At 68.4% G+C, this 22,856-nt stretch overlaps 1 protein-coding gene across 4 annotated transcripts in view; it reads right to left on the reverse strand.

The window, feature by feature from the left end:
• The window catches only part of GIT1 (GIT ArfGAP 1), a 28,455-nt gene extending 6,716 nt beyond the window's left edge, over positions 1 to 21,739 (reverse strand). Inside the window, exons 1-14 of one of the 4 annotated variants that reach the window (XM_037880689.2) lie at positions 21,462 to 21,739; positions 11,606 to 11,739; positions 10,385 to 10,497; positions 10,211 to 10,316; positions 9,485 to 9,571; positions 8,340 to 8,470; positions 7,993 to 8,087; positions 7,617 to 7,659; positions 6,676 to 6,702; positions 5,877 to 5,925; positions 5,550 to 5,622; positions 2,401 to 2,498; positions 1,908 to 2,019; positions 1,542 to 1,669 (exon numbers count right to left, since the gene is read on the reverse strand). In XM_037880689.2, the coding sequence (XP_037736617.1) occupies positions 1,542 to 1,669; positions 1,908 to 2,019; positions 2,401 to 2,498; positions 5,550 to 5,622; positions 5,877 to 5,925; positions 6,676 to 6,702; positions 7,617 to 7,659; positions 7,993 to 8,087; positions 8,340 to 8,470; positions 9,485 to 9,571; positions 10,211 to 10,316; positions 10,385 to 10,497; positions 11,606 to 11,739; positions 21,462 to 21,513 (1,248 nt within the window). In that variant the 5' untranslated portion in view covers positions 21,514 to 21,739. The remainder of the gene's footprint in view (positions 1 to 1,541; positions 1,670 to 1,907; positions 2,020 to 2,400; positions 2,499 to 5,549; positions 5,623 to 5,876; positions 5,926 to 6,675; positions 6,703 to 7,616; positions 7,660 to 7,992; positions 8,088 to 8,339; positions 8,471 to 9,484; positions 9,572 to 10,210; positions 10,317 to 10,384; positions 10,498 to 11,605; positions 11,740 to 21,461) is intronic. The other 3 variants (XM_043531239.1, XM_037880688.2, XM_043531240.1) reach the window with 3 other exon arrangements.
• Positions 21,740 to 22,856: the final 1,117 nt, after the last annotated feature.

Genomic DNA, 22,856 nt, shown 5'->3' on the forward strand with positions numbered 1-22,856 from the left:
TCCAGGCATCCCGTGCCCGCCCACAGCCCCCTCCAGAGCTCTCCACCCAGTGGCCCAGGTCCAGGCAGGAGCCAGGAAGAGAAGAGGCCAAGAACCTGGGCCCAGCCTGACCCAACTCCAGCAGCTGCCCCAGCTCGGACCCACCAGGACACCTAGAGATGACCCAGCTTCCTTTCCAGAGCAGCGGGAAGGAGCCCCTGGGGAGACTGATTCACGGTGTTGATACACTGGCTGGGGCTGCTCGGGGGGCCGGAGTGGGTGGGGACCCCCAGGCTGGGCTAGCAGGGGGCTGCGGGGGAGTGGGACATTGCACTCCATATGATTCTATGAAAATATGCTAATGAGTGTTAATATGATGTAACTGGAATATGCTTCATGCAAAAGGTGTCTTGTAAGGTATCATTACAAAGCTTATAATCTACTGAGTGTGGTTATCATATTTGTATGAATGTATCATTCTTGTATCTGAAACTAGAAATATGAAATTTAACTCTGAGGTCCTATTGTAATTATGCAAAGTGTGGGCCATTCATGGTGGTTTGGAATCTTGAGGGCTCCCATCAACCAGGACAATTGACTATGGATGGCTCTGTTTGCTTGCAGGCCTTCCTGCAAGCCAGGCTGGGAAGAATGAAGGCTTGAGGGGTCGCACAGAACATGTGACCATGTCACCTGGTACTGAAATCCATCTTAAACCTGGTGCTTTTCCATTTAGGAGGCGGATGGGGACCCAGAGAGTCAAAAGATTCCCGCCTTGTGCCAAAGCTATTTTAGGGGGTGGAACAGAACAAAGGGGGCTGCAGTCATGAGAAATCCCCTAGCTACCACCTGAGATGAAACAAGGACTGTACCAGGGGGAAGGATTGGACCCAGACTAGAAAGGAGTCTAGTCTGTGAAAGAAGATTATTGGAACATCTCTGAGGGTGAGATTTCATCTGTATTCAGTTTCCTACTGTATTAGGCTTAGACTTGTCTGGTTTTGTTTTATTTTGCTTGGTAATTTACTTTGTTCTGTCTGTTATTACTTGGAACCACTTAAATCCTACTTTTTATACTTAATAAAATCACTTTTTACTTATTAATTAACCCAGAGCAAGTAATTAATACCTGGGTGAGCAAACAGCTGTGCAGATCTCTCTCAGCGTTCTAGGGGGCGAACAATTTATGAGTTTACCCTAGATAAGCTTTATACAGAGTAAAACTGATTTATTTGGGGTTTGGACCCCATTGGGAACTGGGTGTCTGGGTGCTGGAGACAGGATCACTTCTTAAGCTGTTTTCAGGTAACCTGCAGCTTTTGGGGGACGTGGTTCAGACCTGGGCTGTGTTTGCAGCAGGCTGGCGTGTCTGGCTCAACAAGACAGGGTACTGCAGTGCCAAGGTGCCAGGGAAAATGGGCTCGGGGTAGTCTCAGCACATCAGGTGACAGTCCCAAGGGGGTCTCTGCTACCCAACCTGTCACAGGGAGCCCAGAGCTAGGCTCGCAGGGGGCTGCGGGGCGGATGGTAGGGGTGCCCAGGGGGGCAGCGCGGGGGCTCACCCGGGCACGGTTGTTGCGGGCAGCACTGCGCAGCGGCTCCTGGTCCGTGTCCTCGTCAGAGGCGACACTGTCGTAGTCGTGCTGGTCGTCTGGGTCACTCTGGCTCCGCACCGGGTAGTCGACGGCGTCTGGGGGAAGACGGCGGTCTCGGTGTCTCAGCACCCACAGTGCACTGGGGCAGGGAGCCACGGCCAGCCAATGCCAGCCCAGTGCTGGGGCACCACAGTCATGCTGCCCCCCAGCCGGGTTGCCATGGCGAGGAGAAAGCCTCTGCCCAGTCCGCCTCTCCACCCCGGGCAGCCGGGACGCCACCATCCTCCCTGGCCTCCCCCTCCCCCGTGGGGCTCTCCCCCCCCCTCCACTCACCTGTGGGGCTCACCAGGCTCTTGCCCTGCTGCCGTCGCTTGGCCTCGCTGAGGATGTCGATGATGAGGGTGGCAAACTCCCTGGCATTGAACCGGGCAAGCTTCTGCCGCCCCTGGCGGAGGAAGAGTGGGTGAGATGGGCTGCAGCACCCCTGGGGCCCGCCGCTCTGTTGCCCTGGCCAGATGCCCTGAACCGAGCACCCAGGGCAGCCACAAGCAGGCCTGGTCAGGCTGATCCGGGGGCAAGACAGCGAGCACACCTGCACTGCCTGAAGGGGCTGTGGGTCGGGAGTGAGGGGCACTGCAGAGCTTTGAAAGGGGGAGCCCAGGGCAGGCAGAGAGGGGCACTGCAGAGCTGGGATCATGCAAAGGGGACCCTCTGAGCCCCTTGGCCCAAGGCATGGGGGAGGTGCCAGGCCCTAGGAGTCGGGGCTGGTGTGACCCTTATCCCTGTCAGGGGCGGGCAGCGCCAGCCAGAGGGGGGAGCGGCATACCTGGTTGCGCGTGGCGGAGTACTCGGGGTTGACGGGCAGGAAGGGCACAGCGCTGCGCTCTGTCACCAGCGTGCTGTGATTCTGCGTCGTGAGCCAGACTGCAGGGAGCAGACGGGCAGCGGTTACCGGGCACCTCGATGCCCCTGCCCCCACCCACGCTCACCCAGGACGCAGCCCCAGCCCCACGGGAGCTTGACACACTGGACCGCAGCACTGGGGGGAAACAGACCCAGAGAAGGCCCGGACCAGCATAGGCAGCGAGCCAGGGACAGAGCAGGGTTTGAACCCAGGAGTCCTGGTGACCTCGCTATCTCTCCCGGCACCCCCAGTCCCTCCAGAGAGCCCCCCAGCCAGCCCCAGAGCTGGCCCATCCAGCAGCCAGGCTGCTGTTGCCCACCCCCCAGGGGTAGGCTCAGGCACCCCCCCACCCCCTCCTGCCAGCTAGGAGCACCCGTGCAGCTGGGGGCATCCCCAGAACGGCAGGAGCCCCCAGCACAGGGAAGGGGAAGCCCCACTGCTGAGTCAGGCAAATGCAGGCCCCAGTGCCAGGGGCATCTGGGGCCTGGGCCAACTCGCCCAGAGCTGGGCTCCCCCCTCTCTGCCTGCAGGGGGCTGGACCCCTCCAAAGAAGCCACTGAGAGCTGGGCTGGGACTCGCCGCATGGCCGGGAAGGAGCCCCAGCGTACAGGCTGCTGGCTCAGCCCCCGGCCAGGGCCCAGAGAGGGCAGCGCACGCCCCGCAGCCGCTCGCGGAGCGGAGGGAGGAGCGGGCACTCCCGGTAGCCTGGGCACGGCTCCAGTCTGGCACGAGCCATGCAGCGATGTGGCAGTGCCATCGGGACAATGCCAAACCCCAGCGCGAGCTCTGGCTGGCTGCTCCAAGCACGGCCCCGTGGCGGCCCAGCCAGGCTGGGGGCTCACTGCACCCCTCTCCCGGACACCCCGCAGCACAGCTCTGCTCAGAGCCCAGCGCCCGTCCACCCCGGGTGCCTGTGGGCACAGCTGTGCTGCTGGGAAGTGGGGGGGGGGGAGCGCGGCCCAGCCGACAGCGCTGCCCCATGGCAGTCGGCCCTGAGCATAGAGCAGCAGCCAGGGCTCTTCCGCCGAGCGGTGCCAGCAGCCTCCACCCGGGCAATCGCCTGCAGGGCACCCTGTGCAACCCCCCCCGCCCCGAGGGAGATGGGCTCCCCAGGGCCATGCGGGGCAAGGGCAGCAGCTCCGCCCTGGAGAGAGCAGCCAGCCGCAAGCCCGAGCCCAGAAATGCCCCCAGCCTTCCCCCGCCAGACACCCGCCCACCCTAAGGGCTGCTCCCAGCCCCCGGCCAGGGCCCTGCCGGCTGGGGCCTCCCGGGGGAAGGAGCAGCAGGGGTGCAGCCAGCCACTCCCTGCGTGGGACCCCCCAGACCCACCTCGAGCGCTGCCCAACGGCTGCCCGGCCCCCGCGGCCCTGCGCAGCCCACGGCCTGTTGAAGGAACTCCAGCAAGGAGCCCCCCCGCCCAGTCCAGCCGGCAGGCGGGCGTCAGCGGCTGCCAAGGAATGAGGAGGGCGGGCCCAGCTCCCGGCTGCGGGGCGGAGGGAGCCAGCTGCTCTGTGTCTGAGCCACATCCCCAGCCAGGCCCCAGCAGCGCCCGCCTCCCCCGCGCCCGGGAAGGGCGGGCCCCACCGCTGCGCAGCAGCGACCCTGGCTGGCTTGTGGCACCCTGCGCCGGGCGCTGGCACCATGGCCTGGCCTATCCAGTTCCCGGGCCCTCCAGCGCCCGACCCTGCCACAGCACCCCGGCCAGCTCCCGATCCCCACCGCCGGCTGCTCACACAGCAGAGCTGTCGGCCGGGGCAGCGCTGGCTCCCCCACGCAAGCCGGCGGGCACTGGGGGCTGCACGGGGCAGGGATCCCTGCGGACACTTGGCCCTGACGGAGGCATTTTGTACCAGCCTTGCCCTCTCCGGTCACCGGCGCCCAGCCCAGCACCTCTGCCCCCTCCAGTGCACACCAGGCCGGGGAGGGGCGGATGGTCTCTGGGGCCCGCTGGCACCACCCGTGCAGACCGCTCTGTGACGGGGCCCCACACTGCGACCCCCAAGCTCGGGGCAGCAGCATCTGTAGCTACATCACAGCTGGAGCCCCCCATAGCGCCCCCAGCCGAGTGACCCTGGAAGCTGGGGGGGAGCACCAGGCCCGGCTGGGCACCTCTTGGGGCTGCGCTGGCAGCGTTCCAGGCCAGACTCAGCCGGGTGAAGCCCCGGGCACTGGGATCCTGCTACCCAGACACCGAGGGATCCCCGCCTGCGCCTGGCAGAGCCACCGCCCCCTTGGGAGCCCAACGGCCAGGCAGAGCCGAGGAATCTGCCAGCCGGCCATGCTGTGCCAGGGAGGCGGCCGGGGGAGTGTGTTCTGGTGAATCGAGCCTGGGGTCTGTTCCCAGCTCCACTATGGGGGCACCTGGGGATAGACCCATCCCGACGGACACGTCTGCTCCCCTCTGCCCTGCCAAGCACCGAGTCCAGCACGCGAGAGCGCCGGGGGGCAGCTTTCTCCCCAAGTGCCCAGGGCTGCGCCATGCGCAGTAACACACCCGCCCCCGGGAGATCCCAGAGCCGCACGCCCCCTGCACCAGCCAGCCTGGGACAGCAAGGCCCTGCCCTTGGGACAGGAACGACAGGGCTGGGGCTGACAGCCAGACCCGAGCTGGGCTGGGCGTGGGGGGGGGATGAGGGGTCTGGGCACTCCCTGACACTGGCTTCCATAGGGAGTGGGCACCTCAGCACCCATAGGAGCAGCCCCACACATGGCACCCCAGGGCCCAGGCTACAGCATGGGGGGCTCCTTGCTGGGAACAGAGCCTGGGCCAAACCCATCCCTGGCTCCCCAAAGCCCCATCCCTGCACAACGCAGCGCCAGCATCATTCCACCCCCCTTCCCCAGCATTGCCCCACCCCCGGCCTGGCATCGCCTGCCCCCTCAATGCACCGGCATCACCCCCCTCCCCTGGCATCACCCATTTGCTCCCGCCCCAGCATCGCCCGCCTTCCCCGATGCACCACCATCGTTCACCCTCTGCCCCTCACACTGGCGTCACCCCCTGCCCTGGCATCGCCCATCCCCCAATGCACCAGCATCACCCCCCGCCCTGGCATCGCCCCCCCACGCACCAGCGTCGTTCTCCCTGCGGTCCACCTCGTCATACACGTCCATGGCCAGCTCCTCGAAGAGGCGGTTGCTGAGCTGGAAGCAGAGATGGGCGGGTCACGGGGGGCAGGGGCAATATGGGGGGGTGGAGTCGGAGCAGCCCCTCGTCTCGGCAAGCTCCAGCCCCCTCGGCAGCAGGGCCCCATGGGGGGTGGGGAGTTCCCAGGGGTTGGGATCAGCCCTGTCCCAGGGCAGCTGGTCTGCAAGAGGCGGCTGCTGCAGGTCAGGCCAGGCCAGGCCTGGCCTGCCCCCCAGCCCCACAGCGGGGCCCAGCCCCCAGCCCCACTTACCGCCTGTAACTTCTTCTTCGCCACTTTCGCCAGCTCAGACAGGTCCAGGCTGCACATGGCCAGGGCGGGGGGAGACAAAGCAAGAGGGGTCACTGCTGGGCCGTGCCCCCTGCCAGCCGACGTCCCACAAACCCTCAGGCAATGGGGTGAGCTGCATAGCCATAGATGGCATTCAGCTCACCTAGCCACGACATACGGACCAGGCACCGCGGCGAATGGCTAGTCCTGGGGCACAGGCAGGGCGATGTGGGTCAGGAAAGGAATAGCAGGGGGCTGTGGGTCAGAAATGAGGGGCACCGGCCGGGCTGTGTGTGGGTGGGGGATCCCAGGGTTGGGAGAGCAGAGGGCTGCAGGTCGGGAGAGAGGGTCACCAGCAGGGCTGTGGGTGGGTGGGAGGGTCCCAGGACTGGGCTAGCAGGGGGCTGTGGGTTGGGAGTGAGGGGGACCAGCAGGGCTGTGGGTGGGTGGGGGGGTCCCAGGACTGGGCTAGCACGGGGCTGCAGGTCGGGAGTGAGGGGGACCAGCAGGGCTGTGGGTGGGTGGGGGGGGTCCCAGGGCTGGGCTAGCAGGGGGCTGCAGGTCGGGAGTGAGGGGGACCAGCAGGGCTGTGGGTAGGTGGGGAGCCCACACCATGCCCCCTGCTCTCCCCCTCTATCAATCCCTTCCTGCCACTCTACAGACTGAACCAGCTGGGGGCACGTTAAGGCCAGACCCAGCGGCAGGGGCCGCCCAGCCGGGTCCCAGCGGCGTGGGGCACGTCGCACCCGGACGCTAGAGACAAGAGCGGAGGGGACAATACCTCTGCGCCGTGCCCTTGGGGCGCGCCCTGCACTCCGGAGAAGGCAGCGGAGGGGAGAACAGGATAAAGGAGGGCATTAAACGCAGTCAGAGCAGGAGTGGCATGCCACGCCCACAGCCACGGTCATGCCCACATAGGCCACACCCACAATTGTCATAGCCACGCCCACACCAGCCATGCCTGCCCTGCCCCACAGCCCCCAGGCAGCGCTCTCACAGGCAGACACAGGGGCATACAGCCACCAGTCTGCCCCACGGGCTGCGCCCATGCCAGGGACCACTCAAGAGACACACACAGGGGAGCAGAGTGGCAGGCTTGGCACTGGCCACGGGAACCAGAAAAGGGGGCCCGGGGGGCCTGCAGGGGCCCCCTTCTCCTCCAGTGCTCCCTGCAGGCGAGTCCAGCGCCTACCCCAGCTGCAGCCCTGCCAGGAGGCCCTGGGTCCTCTGCCTCCCTGCGAGGAGGCTCCAGGCCCCAGTCCATGGGGAGCTGGACCGTCCCTGCCCCAGTCCAGCACCTGCCAGCCCCTGGGCGCTGATGCGGGGGGGGCGTGATGCTGCTGCGTCTCCTGTGCACAGGGGCTGGGTCGTTCCGGCAGCATGGGGGTGCTGGCACTGCCCCTTGGCAGGACCCCAGTGGGGCCAAGGCCTGGGGGACCGTGGAGACCAAGTGCCCCCGCGCCAGGGCAGGGCACTCAGGGGCAGGGGGGCCAGGTCCCAGACTGTCGACCCGACCCAGCATGCACTGAAGGTGCGGGCTAGCGGGGGAGGGGAGACCCACGCTGCTGCCCCCTCCCCACCCCCTGCGCGGCTCAGGCCCCTCGGCGGCTGAGGTGATCAGTGGGAGCAAGGTGCAATTCCGGCAGTGCCCACAGGGTGGCGGCATTTCCTCCCTCACATGTGGGGGAGGGTCTCCCAGCAGCGGGGCGGGCGGGCGCTCACCTGTCGGCCATCTGCGGGATGATGTAGTGCCCGTTCTTGTGGTCTGGAAAAACAACGGGACCGACGGTTAGCTGGGCGCTGCTGGCCCGGAGGCTGAGCCCCCCCACTCCCAGCTCCAGCAAGAGCCCCCCATGGGCCCCATGCCAGCCCCACACGCAGCACCCGCCTGCCCCACTGCTCACTGTGCCCCAGCGACACCCCCCCCCCCCGCTCGCATCCCTCCCCCTGCTCAGACCCTTCCCTGGGGCATGGCCCCTCCCCTCCAGCTCAGCTCCACCCCACCCCCCCCCCCGCCAGCTCCCTGCCCTCCCCGGGCGTGGCCCCCTCCCCCGCAGCTCTCTGCCCGCCCAGGGCTCCCCCCGGCCCCTGCACTCACCCGGCTTGCGGCCGCACAGGTAGAAAGCGAGCCGGTCCGTCAGCTCGTACTGACACTCCACCAGCCGGTCCGCGAGCTCGTGCTGGGCCGCCTGCCTGCAGGGGGAGGGCAGAGCTCAGACCAGGAGCAGGGCAGCCAAGCGCCCGCAGGTCACCCGCTGCGGGCACTGGCTCAGCTGCTTTGCGCTTGGTGTAAGGCTGTGGCCGGCAGAGGCTCCAGGCCCCAGCAACCCACGCGGACGCCCCTGCACTGCCCTTGGGCTGCTGTAATCACTGGACAGGGTCCGTGCGAAACCTCTCCAGGGCAGCCAGCCGGGGTCCCCCTGCCAGGCAGCCGCTGGCACTCACCGGGCGTAGTCGATGGGGGTCCTGCCGTTCACATCGGGCGCCCCAGGGTCAGCACCGTACACCACCAGCAGCTCAGCCTGCAGGATCTGTCCAGCCTTGGCAGCAACGTGCAGTGGGGTGGTGCCCTTCTCCTAGGGCAGGGCAAGGGAGAGTCAGGCAAGGGCAACTGGCACATCGCACCAAACCACAAGAGGGGCACCAGGACCGGGCTAGCAGGGGGCTGCGGGTCAGGAGTGAGGGGCAACGGGGCTGGGAATAGCAGGGGGCTGCAGGTCGGGAGTGAGCTGTCCCATTGCCAATGAAAATGGAAACCACAGGGTGCCTGGCTCTGAGGGCCCCCTCACTGGCCACTCTCTTTCTAGGGAGCCTTCCCCAGACCCCACATGGTCATGGGTCTCTGTCCCTCCCGGAGCAGCGGGCAGTGCGGCACTGGACTAGAGATTGGCCTGGCCTGGGGCTGGTGTCGGGCCTGAGACGAGGTGCCCCCTGCTCCAGCAGTGAACCGGGAACCCCGGCACCATGCCAAGCTTCTGCCCCCTGGCACCCAGGCCTGCCCTAGCCACCTGGTGGAGGGGTCTCAAACACTCGGCCCGCAGGGTTATTTCCGGCAGCCCGCCAAGCTCCCCACCCCATGCTCCCTCTCCCCACAGCATGCCATGTCCCCACTCCTCTGCTTACCTCCAGGCACTTCCTGCCGCCAAACAGCTGTTTGGCGGCACTTAGCACATTCCAGGAGGGAGTGGGGAGGAGCGGGGAGCCCTGTGCTCAGGGGAGGAGGTGAAGAAGAGGCGGGGCCGGGGCGGGGATTTGAGGAAGGGGTTGGAATAGGGGCAGGGAGGGGGCGGAGTTGGGGTGGGGACTTTGGGGAAGGGGTTGGAATGGGGGCGGGGAAGGGGTGGGAAGAGGCAGGGCAGGGGCTGGGCGGGTCAGTGATGCGGCCCTCGGGCCGACGTACTAGTCCTCACGTGGCCCTCGTGGTGATTCGAGTTTGAGATCCCTGACCTAGTGCCAGCACAGGAACGGAGACCTGGCATCACCACAACCCCCCTGGCCAGACTTCTGCTGCCCTCCTGAGCCAGCCCGGCCCAGAGCCCGCGCCCCTTCCCCTCCCCGCTGCAGGGCAGAGGCACCCGGCCAGGCCTCACCGGGTGGAAGAAGCTGGGCTGGGCGCCCAGCGAGAGCAGGCGCAGGCAGGTCTCCAGGTTCCCCGTCCGCACGCTCGAGTGCAGTTGCTAGAGGAGACACAGCGGAGCGTCAGCTGCCCTCCCATCCCGCCGCCCTTCTGGGAACCTGCCGGACCGCCCTGGGGCACGGCACCCACCCCCCGCCTGGCCCCAGAGAGGAGCCCTGGGAGGGTCTCAGGGCCTGGAACAGCACCTGCCTCGCTTGGAGGGGCAGGGCCGGGCAGCGAATGGCACTTGGGATCCAGGCCCGCTGGTTGCTCCATGCCGAGCTGGGGTGAGGAGAAAACCTGGCACCCCCCAGCCCGCTGATGGGCTGCCCCGGCCCAGGGCCCAGCAGGGCTTGGCTCTGTTCACAGCAGCAGCTGCCCTGGGATGGTCTCAGTGGGGGAAACCCACATGCATGAGGGGGCAGCCCCAGACACCCTCATAACACTGCATGACTCGAACCCGGGCCCACTGGTGCCCAACGCACGAGTCTTCAGTGCCAGTCCCACCCCAGCGCCCACTGGAGGGCACCGAGGACCCCTGCCCCCAACCGTGCCCAGCACGGCGGGCTAGAGGGGTGGACATTTTCCCACCACAGCTGGGCATTCCCCTTCGGGATCCGGCCCCGGTGCTCAGCACTACCCCACTAGGGCACCGCACCCCCAGGCCCCCCGGTGCCACGCCCGCTGCTCGGGCCCCTACCTTGCTGAGGTCCTTGGCCGTGACGCCGTCGTCATCACGGCAGGGCAGCTTGTGCACGAAGGCCAGCATCTGGTACTTGGCCCGGATGAACTCGGACTTGGTGGGGCTGGGGAGAGGGGACAGGGTGAGACCGCGCCGGGCTAGCCCCGCCCCACCCCCCCGGGGGACACTTACTGCACTTTGTCCTGGGGATTGGCCTTGCGGCGCCCGCTCTGCACCTGCGCCGGGTCCAGCAGCGAGTGCTCCCAGATGGAGTTGGCACCATTGCTGGCCAGAGTGTGCACCATCTGGGGAGAGACGCGCCAGCTCAGCGCCCCTTGCCCCACGCACCTCCCCGACCCACAGAGCCAAGCAGCCAGACCTCAGCTCTGTCGCTGCAGAGCCAGGGCTGGGCTGGCAGGGGCTGCGGGGCGGGAGTGAGGGGCCCCAGGGCTGGGCTGGCAGGGGCTGCGGGGCGGGAGTGAGGGGCCCCAGGGCTGGGCTGGCAGGGGCTGCGGGGCGGGAGTGAGGGGCCCCAGGGCTGGGCTGGCAGGGCGAGAGTGAGGGGCGGGAGTGAGGGGCACCAGTGCTGGGCTAGCAGGGGCTGTTTGGCAGGAGTGAGGGGCACCAGGGCTGGGCTAGCAGGGCGGGTGTGAGGGGCACCAGGGCTGGGCTGGCAGGGGCTGCGGGGCAGGAGTGAGGGGCACCAGGGCTGGGCTGGCAGGGGCTGCGGGGCGGGAGTGAGGGGCACCAGGGCTGGGCTAGCAGGGGCTGCGGGGCGGGTGTGAGGGGCACCAGGGCTGGGCTAGCAGGGGCTGCGGGGCGGGTGTGAGGGGCACCAGGGCTGGGCTAGCAGGGGCTGCGGGGCGGGAGTGAGGGGCACCAGGGCTGGGCTGGCAGGGGCTGTGGGGCGGGAGTGAGGGGCCCCAGGGCTGGGCTAGCAGGGGCTGCGGGGCGGGAGTGAGGGGCACCAGGGCTGGGCTAGCAGGGGCTTTGGGGCAGGAGTGAGGGGCACCAGGGCTGGGCTAGCAGGGGCTGCGGGGCGGGAGTGAGGGGCACCAGCAGAGCTGGGTGGGGAAGGGGAAAGGTCACTGACTTTATCCGCACTAGAAATCCACACAATAAAAATAACTTGAACCAAACCCCAGCAGCGGGAAGGTGGGGGAGGCGGGTTCAGGCCAGCAAGCCGTGGGCACAAACCCACTGGCGAGGCAGGGCCGGCAGTGCGGGAGGGGACCAGTCGCGGCTGCTGGAACGCGGAGTAATCCCAGCACCAGCCCCACCAGCCCGCCGCTCCCAGAGACGCTGCACCAGGCAGCGCACCCACGGGCAGTGTCAGGCAGGGGGAGCCGCACAGACCCCCAGCGCCCCTCCCTCCGCCCACGGGGTGCCCCCCCGGGCACTGCTGGCACCCACCTGCAGCAGCGGGGAGGGCCAGGGGCTGTGCCGCAGGTGCTTGACGATGGAGATGTGCCGGCCCAGGCTGCGGTGGATGCTGCAGCATTCGTCGCAGATCAGCACGCCGCGGTTAATGGAGGCCCAGCCAGGGTCTGCAGGGGCAGGAGATGGGTCAGATGCCCCTCCCGCAGGCCTGGCACACGCCAGTACCCCGGCCCCCACCGGGAACACCTGCCAAGGGCTCGGTGGCTGGGCCAGGCCAGGGCACCGGCTGGGGTGGGTGGCCCAGCCTGGCAGGAGGGGACCTTCCTCATGAGCGCTTGGGCCCTCGCCCCAAAGGTGAGGAGACCCAGGGTGGGCACCAGGTAAATGCCAGCCGGGCACTCGGCCACAAAGGCCTAGAGCACCCCAGACAAGCTGGTGAGTAAGGGATAAATGCCCTGGCTCTGGGAGGGGGGTGGGTTAGAGTGGGGGGCCTGGGAGCCAGGACTCCTGGGTTCTACCCAGCTCTGGGGGAAGCGGGGTCTGGTGGTTAGAGCAGAGGGACTGGGAACCAGGACTCCTGGGTTCTACCCAGCTCTCACACTGACTCAGTGTGTGACCGGGGACAAGTCCCGTCTCAGTGTGAGGTTTAATTAGGGTTTGTGAAGCACCGAGGGACTCACAGCAGGCACCAGGCCCCAGGGTGGGTGGCCAGCAGCCAGAGGGCCAAGCTGCCTGAGCAGAGCCCCGACCCCCGGAGCTGGAGCAGGCCCAGGGGGCAGCTGCTTGGGGCGTGTCACGCTGGGGTGGCACAAGTGCAGCGAATGGGCGGGGGGCCCCCAGGGGGCTCCAGCGGACAGAGCATGGGAGAAGCTGGAGCATATGCCAGCGGGGGAGCACCGATGCCCCTCCCCCAGGTGCAGAGCCCAGACAGCCCCAGGCACTGTCCCCCCCCCCCCCCCCCGCCCCGACCCCCGTGCTGCTCTGCTATTCGCCTCCAGGGCACCTACCCCTCCCACCCTGCTGTCTGGGGGTGTCAGTCACCCGCCCCTGCCCAGAGCTTCCCAGGGCCCGTCTGGCTGCTCCCCGCCATCGGCTGCCATGGGGACGGTTGCTAAGGTTTCCCTAGCTACAGCTAAGGGGCTCAGCCGTAGCTAGGGAAACCCTAAGGTTTCCCCTAGCAACCTGGCTCCAGGCCTGGGGCGGCCTGGGAGCAGGGACTGTTCATCCTGCCCAGGGCCCGCTCCCATGGGGGGGCCAAGCTGAGCCATGCCTAGCCCAGCCGGGGGGCAGGGCAGGCACGGTGCCAGGCAGGGAGCAGTGTGGGTCTGCAGGGGCGTCAGGCCCGGGGAGGGGGGCACTGGCTTGGGTTCTGCAGGCCCGGGGGACGAGCCCTGCGCACCCACCAGTGGGCACAGCGGGCATCCACCCATGGCCAAGCCGAGCAGAAGGTGCCAGCCCCAGGGCAGCACTCGGCTGGGGCTCCCCGCTGGCTCAGACAGGCCTCAGGTTTTCCACCATCACTTCCAGGAGCCTCCCTGGAAGGCCGACCCTGCCGGGGCCCCGGGGCTTGGAGGGGGGTGCGGTGGAGGGCAGAGAGCAGCCCCCGCTGCCCGACCCCAGTGCACAGCCAGGCGCCCCGAGCTGCATGGCCACAGGAATTATATACTCACCAGCCATCCCCGGGGGCATGGAGGGGCTGAGTGCGCACTCAGTGACGCCCACGCAGCCCGCCAGCCACCGAGCAGGAGCAGCCCAGTGCCCCCTGGGCACAGCTGGCACCGCCTGGGACAGGCCCCCCATGCCCACCGTGGCCCATCCCCTCAAACCAGCCACTTGGCTACTGGTGCCTAGTCACAGGCCAGGGCTCAGAGCCGCTCCGGTCGAGCACCTGCCCGGGTTAAACCCAGGGGGCTGCTGCAGTCGCAGCCCCCCAGGAGCTATGTGCTCTCAGCCCCCCCACCCAAGCTGCCTGCTTCCCCCTCCCTGCCCCGCCAGGGGGCTCTGGGCAGAGACACAACTGGCTGCAAGGTCGCGGCGGGCACAGGGATTGCTGGGAGCCCCTGCCCCGTTCTCAGGGCCCGTATTCTCCATGGACACAACGGGGTGACCCCCCACTCGGCGCACACGGTACCCCCCGCGGCAGACGAGTGACTCGCTGAACTCATGGCCCTCACAGCAGACAGGGGGGAGCGCTCCCAGTCGGGCCCGCACCCCAATCCCAGAGCAGCTCTGCCAGCTCAGAGCCCAGCCGGCTTCACGCCCTCCCCCACCCGGCAGCCTCCCACACACAGAGCTATTCCCGGCTCCTCGCCCACGTGTCGCTCCCTCAGGGCCGCGCCAGGTGCCGGGGGGCCCCCAGGCAGCATCAGCATCACAGAGCGGTGTGGGGAGCCCCGGGTGCGGGACGCAGCGCACTGGGGGAGCTCTCAGCAGCTGGAGGGGGGGATGGCTCCCAGCCCTGTGCTCGGACCCCGGTACCAGCTTTTTGTGGGCAAAGAAACCCGCCTCGCCCCTGCCCCCAGGGAATACACGGGGAGCAACGGGGCAGCAGCCCAGCCCCTGCCCTCTCCCTGGGCCCCTGGGATCAGCTCCACCCCACAGAGCTCTGCCCGGGCGTGCCAACGGCCAGCAGCAGTAGTATTCCCATGTGCCTGGCGCACACGGCACCAGGCTCCCAGCTGTGCCCGACCACCCCCCAGCAGGCCAGCCCCGAGGCCCAGGCTCAGCGCACCTCGGCTGGACAGCTGGGGTAACCCATTGCCTGGCAGCCAAGCGCCCACCGCTCCGCCAGCTTCCAGGGGAGGCCAGCGGGCAGGGGCCACAGAGCAGGCAGCCCGCCCCAGGGCGCTGTACCTCTGCCCCTTCCCCGGGGAACAGCCCCATTGCCCCCTCCTGCCCCTGCCCCACCCCAGAGCCTTCCCGTGCCACGCTCGCCCCACAGCCCGCATGGGAACACCAGCCCCTCCCCCCAGCCCAGCCGGAATGGAGCCCTTTGTCCTGGCGCCGGCACTCGGCCCGAGAACAAAAGGCCACTTGAGATGCCGTGCACTGCGGCTCAGAGCCCACTCCCCTGCCCCCGCTCGGAGGGGCACACGGCCCGCGCCACAGGGAGCCCAGCCTGGCTGCAGGGAGCACCCGCCCCAGCTCTCTCACACGCGGCAGGGCCGGCCATCAGCTCCGGCAGGCACCCCCCGGGGCAGGGCAGGGCACGAGCAGGGTGGCCCAGCATGGGCACCGAGCATGCAGCTGCTCCCCCAGGGTCCTGAGACCCTCGTGACAGGAGCAGCCAACAACTTGTCCCGGGCTTGGCCTCACCCAGCCCACGGCGCTGTGCACTGCCCCACTGAGCCAGGCCTAGGGTGGGGGGCACGGAATCCACCCTCCCAGCCCCACAGACGGGCCCTCTTCGACCATTAAGGGGCACGCAAAGGCTCTGCCGGTGCCCCTCACTCCCGACCCCCAGCCCAGCCCTGCCGGTGCCCCTCACTCCCAACCCGCAGCCCCTGCTAGCCCAGCCCCAGGCTCCCCACCCTGCCCAGCCCTGCCCGTGCCCCTCACTCCCGACCTTTCTTTGGTGTTTACAGGGGGCCTGGCTCATGGCAGGGGCTTTCAGGCACTGTGGGAGGAGGAGACATTTACTCTGCCCCCAGGCAGTTCTGTGCTGGCGGCCGTATGCCAGGCCGGCCCAGCTGTGCCCGGCACGGTCCCTGGCAGCCTCCCGGCTCCGCCGCCCGGCCTTGATTCCTGCAGCCTGTGTCAGCGCCCCCCCCCCCCCCCCCCCCCGCCAGCCCGCTGCAGCCCCACGTCCAGCGGGGAGCAGAGCAGGTTCCCAGGGGTGTCCCCTTAGGCTCCTGGGAAGGGGGGTGGCAGCCAAGGGAAGTCCCTGGTTAGGGTGGCACTGGGGGCTGCACCCATGGGGGCTCTCCTTAGGGCACGGGGCAGGTCACACGGGAACTGTGGGGTGGGGCGGCCACCTCCCTCAGAGCCAGGCCAGGGGTCGCAACGGCTGCGGCAAGGTCCCTGGGAGAACTAGAGCCAGGGCCAGCCCCCGCCTGCCATGGCACGTGCGTGTGCCCTGAACACCGCCAGGGGCCTCCCCCCCCCGCTGTCCTGTGCGGGAACCTCCCCCAGCTCTGCCCCTGCCCCCTGAGCCCTGCCCCACGGCCCCTCTATCCCGGCCCTGCCCTACAGTCCCTCTGTCCCAGCCCTGTCCCCCCCAGCCCCACCCTACAGCCCCTCTATCCCAGCCCTGTGCCCCCCAGCCCCACCCTACAGCCCCTCTATCCCAGTCGTGCCCCCCGAGCCCTGCACCACGGCCCCTCTATCACAGCCCAGTGGCCCCCAGCCCCACCCTACAGCCCCTCTATCCCAGCCCTGTGCCCCCCAGCCCCATCCTACAGCCCCTCTATCCCAGCCCTGTGCCCCCCAGCCCCACCCTACAGCCCCTCTATCCCAGCCGTGCCCCCCGAGCCCTGCACCACGGCCCCTCTATCACAGCCCAGTGGCCCCCAGCCCCACTCTACAGCCCCTCTATCTCAGCCCTTCCCCCCCCCAGCCCTGTCTCACGGCCCCTCTATCCTCACCCTGCCTCTGCCCCCAGCCCTGCCCCTCAATCCCACCCCACAGCCCAGCCCCCACAGTTCTGGCAGTGCCCCACAATCCCAACCCACTACTCCCTCCCACACACACCCAGCTGCTCCAATCTGCAGGACAGCACCCGTGGAGCCCCCGTCTCTGTCCCTTCCTGTGGGGCCCAGTCTGGCCGCCCTCCCCAGGCTCTGGGAGCTGGAGAGACATGTTATGCAAATGCTGCTTGCAAAGTTCAAATCAGCCATTTGCAAAGCAAAGGGGGGTGGTCTGAGCTCAGCCTCTGCCAGGCTGGGGGGCAGAGCAAGAGGAGGTCAAGGTTTCCCGCAGCCCCAGCACCCTGCACGGGCAGCCAGCCAGGGACTGAGCTGGAGGCAGGAGCTGCCTTAGGCCGCCCACAGGCTCGGGGGGGCGAGGGGGCCGCGCCCAGGGCTCCCCCACGGCCGGCCGGAGAAGCGTAGGTGACGGTGCCCTGCCTGGAGCTCTGCTCAGCGGGCGGGTGGCTCCGGCCCCCAGCCAGGCCTGCATCTGCCCCGCGCTGCTGCACAGGAGAGAGTCACAAGCCAAGGGCACAGTGTCCTCCCGAGAGCCAGAGCAAGGGGGAGGCTGCCCTCCCATGGCCCCCCCAAGCCCCGAGCGCAGCCCTTGGGGTCCTGACAGAGCTCTCCGGAGCAGCTCACGGACCCCAGCACATCTAGACAGCCAGGGGCTGCCCCAGTCCAACACGGGGGCCCAGGGGAAAGACCCCAGCCCAGCTCCCGCGCTGCCATCACCCCCTGTCCAGCCACACTGTCCACACTGACCCCCACCTGCCCTTGGCCCCGTCGGCATCGGGCCCTGCAGAAGGCAGCTCCACGCCCCACAACCCAACCCAGCCCAGAACCATGGTGCACCTGCGGCTAGCACGGGCTGGGCACTGGGGAAGCTGCAGCCCCAGCTCAGAGCCCCTTGCTGGGCTCAAATCCCAGCGAGTTGGGCCAGTCAGGTACAAGCCACAGGGGCCGTCCGCAGGCTCCCGGCACAGCCACGGGCCCACCCACCGCCGGGCTGGCCCACCAGCCACTGGGGAAGCCGCTTGTTCAGGCACTGAGCCAGAGCCCCCGTGCTCTGCCCCACCCGGCCCAGCCCAGCAACCTGGCCAGGAGCCAGCGCTGGCACCGGGCCCCAATCCTGGCAGAGAGGGAGCTGTGAGAAGGGGCTGGCAGGGGTGGCCGTGACAGGCCTGACTAGCCCAGGACAAAGCCTTCGCGGAAGCCCAGCCGGATCCCAGAGCCCGGCCGGCGCTGGGCTGGGGGAAGAGGTTTGGTCTGGTCATGGGAAGGGGGTAAATTCTTCATGAAGGAACCTGAGGAGGGAGCAGTGCCAGTGCCAGCTCCAGCCCCCCGCCCCAGCTCTGCAATACCCCCAGACCCACTGACTTGCGGGAGCGCCAACAGCAGGCTGGCGCCTCCCAAGCGTTTGGGGGAGGCAGGAGCCCATGAGCCAGGCTTCCCCTGGGCACAGGCTGAGCCTCACACCCCACTTCCCGGTGCACCAGCCAGCATGCACCCATCCCCCCCGTCGGCAGGGCCCCCCGGACGGGCTGGTCGCAGGGAAAGGGGAGCCCCCCGGGACACGGTAACACAGGTGGACAGCCAAGGTGGCCCAGCCCTGACAGGCAAAGCCAGGAGCCCTTTGCCCTGAGAGAGGGGGGGTCCAGGGAAGGGCCAGGAGCCCTGCTGCTCCGGGCGGGGTGCCAGACAAAGCCCTGGGATAGTGCAGGGGACATTCCTGCCCCGTCAGTCCCCGCCCCTGCCCCAGGCCAGGTGCTCTGCCAGGCTGGGAACCCCTGTGCTGCGGCCAGTCCGGTGTCTGCCCCCGAAGAGCCATCTGCCCTGCTGCCAAGGGGGTTCAATGCTCATGAGCGCGGGGGCCAGAGGAGCCCACCCGAGCGAGGCAGCTTGGGGTCGCCACTGGCAGAGGGTCCTAGCGATGAGCTTCCCCAGCCGCGGGCATATCGGAGGCTGAAGCCAGGAGGTTGCCAGGGCTCAGACTGCGTGGTCTGGCCAACGTGGGAGATGGCCACATGGCCGGCTCACCAGTGGGAGAGAGGGGCAGCCCCGCCCAGCCAGACTCACACCAACTCAGCGGGGAGGGACGGCCCCCAGAGGCAGCCAGGCCTGGGCCCCCCCAGCCTCACAGCCCTGCAAAGACGCTGTGGGGCAGGCACTGATCATGCAGGGAACCCCCCTGCCAAGCCACACTGGATAACAGGCCGGAACGGGGGCATAGTGGACACTGCAGGACTCCTGGGTTCCACCTGCGGCTCTGCATGGGCTGCCACCTCTGCCGAATGGGGACGGGGCCTGGCCTGCCGGGGTGCAGGGGGTGACAGGACACCCAGCCCACCACGGGGCCTGCAGCCGAATGCCAGGGGGTGGGGGGCAATAGCCCAGCCTCCCAGCAGTGCCTCCCCCCAGCCCTGGCACCGGGGCCCAGGGCCGAGTTCCCCTGTTGTCCCTGCAGAGGAAGCCTGGCTGTTGCGGATGGAGCAGGCCCCCCCATGCTTCCTTCCTGACTGCGCTGGAGAGGAGCCTGGCCCATGGACCGGCCCCAGCTGCGCTGCTGACTCGCCATGCCAGGAGCACCCAGGCGGCATCCCCCAGCCCTGCCCCCAGCCTCTGCCCTGCTCCCCGGGGCGGGGGGCAGAGCTGCTGGGCGAGCGGCATGGGGGGGGGGTCCCAGAGCTACCTGGAAGGGGTACGGAGGCCCCCGTCAGTGTCAGGCAACGGCCAGAGGACGCAAGCCTCTCCTGGCTGTCTGCGGAGGAGGAGTATGAGGGATGAGGCAAATGCCCTGCGCAGCCAGCGTGTCATGCCCCCCCCCTCGCAGGCATGCAGATGGCACAGGAACAAGTGGCCTTGGCAGCAAGACCGGCTGCATCTGTGTCTCTGGGCTCGCGGCCGCCACCGTGAACAGAGCGCGCTGCCATCGGGGGACTGAGGCCAGGAGCCCCCGGCCCGGCATGGCCAATCCCACACCTCGCCTGGGATCTCCACTCGAGCTGCCCAGGCCACAGAGCAGGGGCAGCAGGGACCCCCAGGGGCCAGCATGCAGCTCCCTCTGGCTGCAGTAGGATCCCAGAGACCACCTCTGCCACCCTGCAGGGGAGACGATGCTGGCCCCATGGTCACCACCCTGAGCCACTGGAAACATGGCCTGGCCGTAGCTGGCGCTCCCTGCCCCAGCCTGCTCCGGTGCTACCCAGCACCAGGACAGCCAGGCAGGCCCTGGGCACCACCTCCTCCTGCCCCGGCATGTCCATGACAGCGTAGCCGGAGGAGGAGGAGGTCCCGGCAGGGGGTGTCCTCTTCCCACCTCACCACACCTGGCAGTCGGCAGCGCTGGGCACCTGCTCAGGAGCCCCCAGAGCCCCCCACTCGCGCACACCCCAGGCCCGTCCTAGCCAAGTACGTGCTGCACGTAGCACAGAGGAGACGGGGCAGGGCCCCCGCACCCCACATCCCACCTCTGCCGGGGGTACCCAGGCACCAGCAAGCTCATGCTCAGGAGTGAGGTTGGGCCGGGGGTTCAAGTCCTGCTCCCCCAGGGAGCTGCCGTGTGTGTTCCCAGCTGTACGATGGGGTACAAGCCCTGCTTGCCAGGGGGCAGGAGAGATCGCACGGGGCTGTGTAAGTACCAGAGCCAGCAAGGGCCGCAGTATCCCACTGAACTGCAGGGGCCAGCGGGAACACTCAGCACCCCGGGGTGCCCAGAGGGACCCTGCACCTACAGAGGACAGGGCCTCTATTGGTGCTTGCTGGCCTTTTCCAGCTGCCTCCCCGGGAGGGGAACTGCCTCTGGGAACGGGAGGGGGCAACAGACACGCTGTGCTGTAAGTGGGCTGGGAACGCACATGCCACTGTGCCCGGGTGCCAAGCACTCAGACAGCTCCTGCCCACCCCGAGGCCAGGCTCACAACGGGCGCACACACCCACCTCCCGCCGGGGACGCGCCGGGCCCCCCTGTCTGCAGGAAGCGGCCCCGCCGGATTTTATAACTCATTTCCTCACGTGGATACGGATTGAAGGAACTGGTTCCCAGCTCCACAGTGAGGAATCCCTGCTGCGCTCGGCCTTGGCGTGAGACACTGGGGCACGACTCCAGGGCCAGCCCCCGGTGCTCTGTACCGCCAAGCACTGCGGCACGCACCTCCACCCCTTCCCACCCCACACACGCCCTGGCACACGTGAGGCACCATGCTAACGGGAGATCTTCCTTCCCATCTGTGCCAGGCCTGAGCTGGCTAGCTGGCGCTCTCGCAGGGCCTAGGACCCTCCTGTAGCGAAGGGAAGGACCCCCAAGTCTCCATTGCCATGGGGGACTATGCTTCCAGCTATGCCCATTGGCAAGACAGACCCTGTGGCCTGGGGCCTGCGCCGCCATGGCTTGGAGGCAGCGTCGCAGGAGGGGAGGTACCACTAGCAGCTCCGACCTGGTCTCTCGTGACACGCCGCGCTCCGGCCCAGCGCCGGGCAGTGCGATGGACGGACAAACGGACACACTCATTCGGCACGAGGCCTTCGGATACCACAGTCCTTCCGATGACCTCACTGCTGTTCGACTGCCGGGCACCACAGCAGAGAAATGCACCTTCTCTCCCAGGCCGGGGCCAGCGCGAGGAGCCAGTGTCGGCCCGATTCTGCCCCGCCACGCTCCCCCGAACCAAATCCACGCCGGGGGATCCTGCCTGGGAGACTGGGGCCAGCTCCCGAACAGGGCTCGGGGCTGGGGGGCACCGTTCGGTTTGGAAAACACGAACAGGGATCCGAGTCCTGCCCCAGGGCGTCCCTGGGGGTGGAACCCACCAGCCAGCCCAGCTGCTGGCCCACCCTGCGGATGGCACACGGGCAGCAGAGCCCCATCCCGGGGTGGGGCTGCCAGAGGGGCAGGTGCGATGGTGCCCGGGCTCTCCCTGGCCACCCCCTGCAGCTCAGTGTCGGGGGAGCGAGTGCCCAGGACAGCACTGGCACTCACCGGGAGCCCCCTCCCCAGAGACCCCAGCTGCTCTGCACCCGAGCCGAGCCAAGGGGGGGCTCCAGGCACCCCCTTGCCCCGCCCCCCGAGAGCCCTGCACCAGTGGGGAGCGGCTTGCGGGGGGGTCTGACACCCTCTGTCCCTAGCGCACAAGCTCCCAGCCCCCCGTACGGGCGGGGGTCCCCAGCCAGACGGAGCGGGGCCTGCCCCCCGGCTCTGCCCAGCCCCCCGGCGGCGGACGAGCCCGTGCGCGCAGGCCGGGCCGGGGGAGGCCCGGAGCCCTCACCTGGGGCGCTGCAGTCCGCGCACACCTCGGTCCGCGGCGCCTTCCGGGACATCCTCAGCGGCGAGGCGGGCAGGGCCTTCTGGGCCAGCGTGGGGCCGGGCCGGGCTCTCCGGGGTCCCGCCGCTCCCACGGCGCAGCTCCTGCAGGAAGCGGCGCAAGCCCGGCCCCTGCGCAGGGAGGGGTTCGGCGCAGGCTCCCCCCAGGCCCGGCCTGCCGGAGGAAATGGAGCGGCGAGCGCACGGGGGCGCAGCGCCGCGCAGCCACGGCGCGCAGGGGCGGCGGGCAGCGGGCAGCCGCCGGGCTGAGCTTCGCCCTGGCCCGCCCCGGCCGGGCCGCCGGGACTCGGGGGCTGTTCCCGGCTTTGGGGGCAGCGGGGCTAGGAGCCAGGACTCTTCTCGCCTTCGCTTTGCCACTGCCTGGCTCCCTGGCCCGGGGCGAGTCACACCCCGGCTACTTTGTGCCTCAGTTTCCCCATCGGCACGCAGGAGGCCATGGCACTGACCTGCCTGCGCAGGGCCTGCCCGCTGGCTCCTCGGCTGCCTCCCTGCAGCAGCCGGCGCTGTCCAGGGTTCTCTCCTCCGGCCTGTCCACTTCCCTTGTTCCCCACCTAGGAGCCTGACCCCCACCGCTCTGTGACCATTTATTTGCTGTCCCCCCTTCAGCGGTTTCCTGGCTCCGTGCCGCCCCCCCCCCCCCCCCGAAGGCGAGTTCTTTGCTCGGGTTGGCCCCGCCCACTCTTCCAGGATTTCGGAGGTGGGGCTGCCTAGCTGGCTGCTCTCCCCCATTGCCCCCCGTGCGTGGGGAAAATCCTCATCCCCATCTGTAAAGGTGCCACCTTCTCCTCCTTTACACCCTCTGTGGTGCGACCCACAGACCCCCGATCCAGCACCGGCTGCAATGGGGCCGGCAGGGACTTCTGCACCCCACCCCCACCCCACCACCAGGCCTGGCCTCTCTGACTCCCGGAGCAGGCGCTTTCTGGGGCAGGAGGGTCTCTGTCACTTGTCACAGCCCCTCGCACAACCGGGCCCTGACCTGGTGTAATGCCGACAGACCTTGGGTGTTGGTGGGTGGGATCGAACCTGGGACCTCTGGAGCTTAGTGCAGGAGCTAAAAGCCAGCTGCCTGTAGAGCAGACTCTTAGGCTCTCTGGTCTTGGTGCCACCAGATGGGACAAAACACCACACCCAGGAAGTGTGCGGGTTACCCTGGGGCTTGGTTTTGCAGCAGGTACTGATGATGAAAGTCACCCAGTCTCTGCCTGGTCCCTGAGCTGAGCTGTCTTCCCCTCCCCCCTCTCTCTTATTCCCCCCCGAATGCCTGGGAGACCTTCCTAAGTGTCCTCCTCACGTTTCCGCATGCTCTCCAGGCCTGGCACCTCACACCCAGGGCTAG

This window comes from Chelonia mydas, chromosome 17 (assembly GCF_015237465.2).
Source record: "Chelonia mydas isolate rCheMyd1 chromosome 17, rCheMyd1.pri.v2, whole genome shotgun sequence".
NCBI lineage: Eukaryota > Metazoa > Chordata > Testudines > Cheloniidae > Chelonia > Chelonia mydas.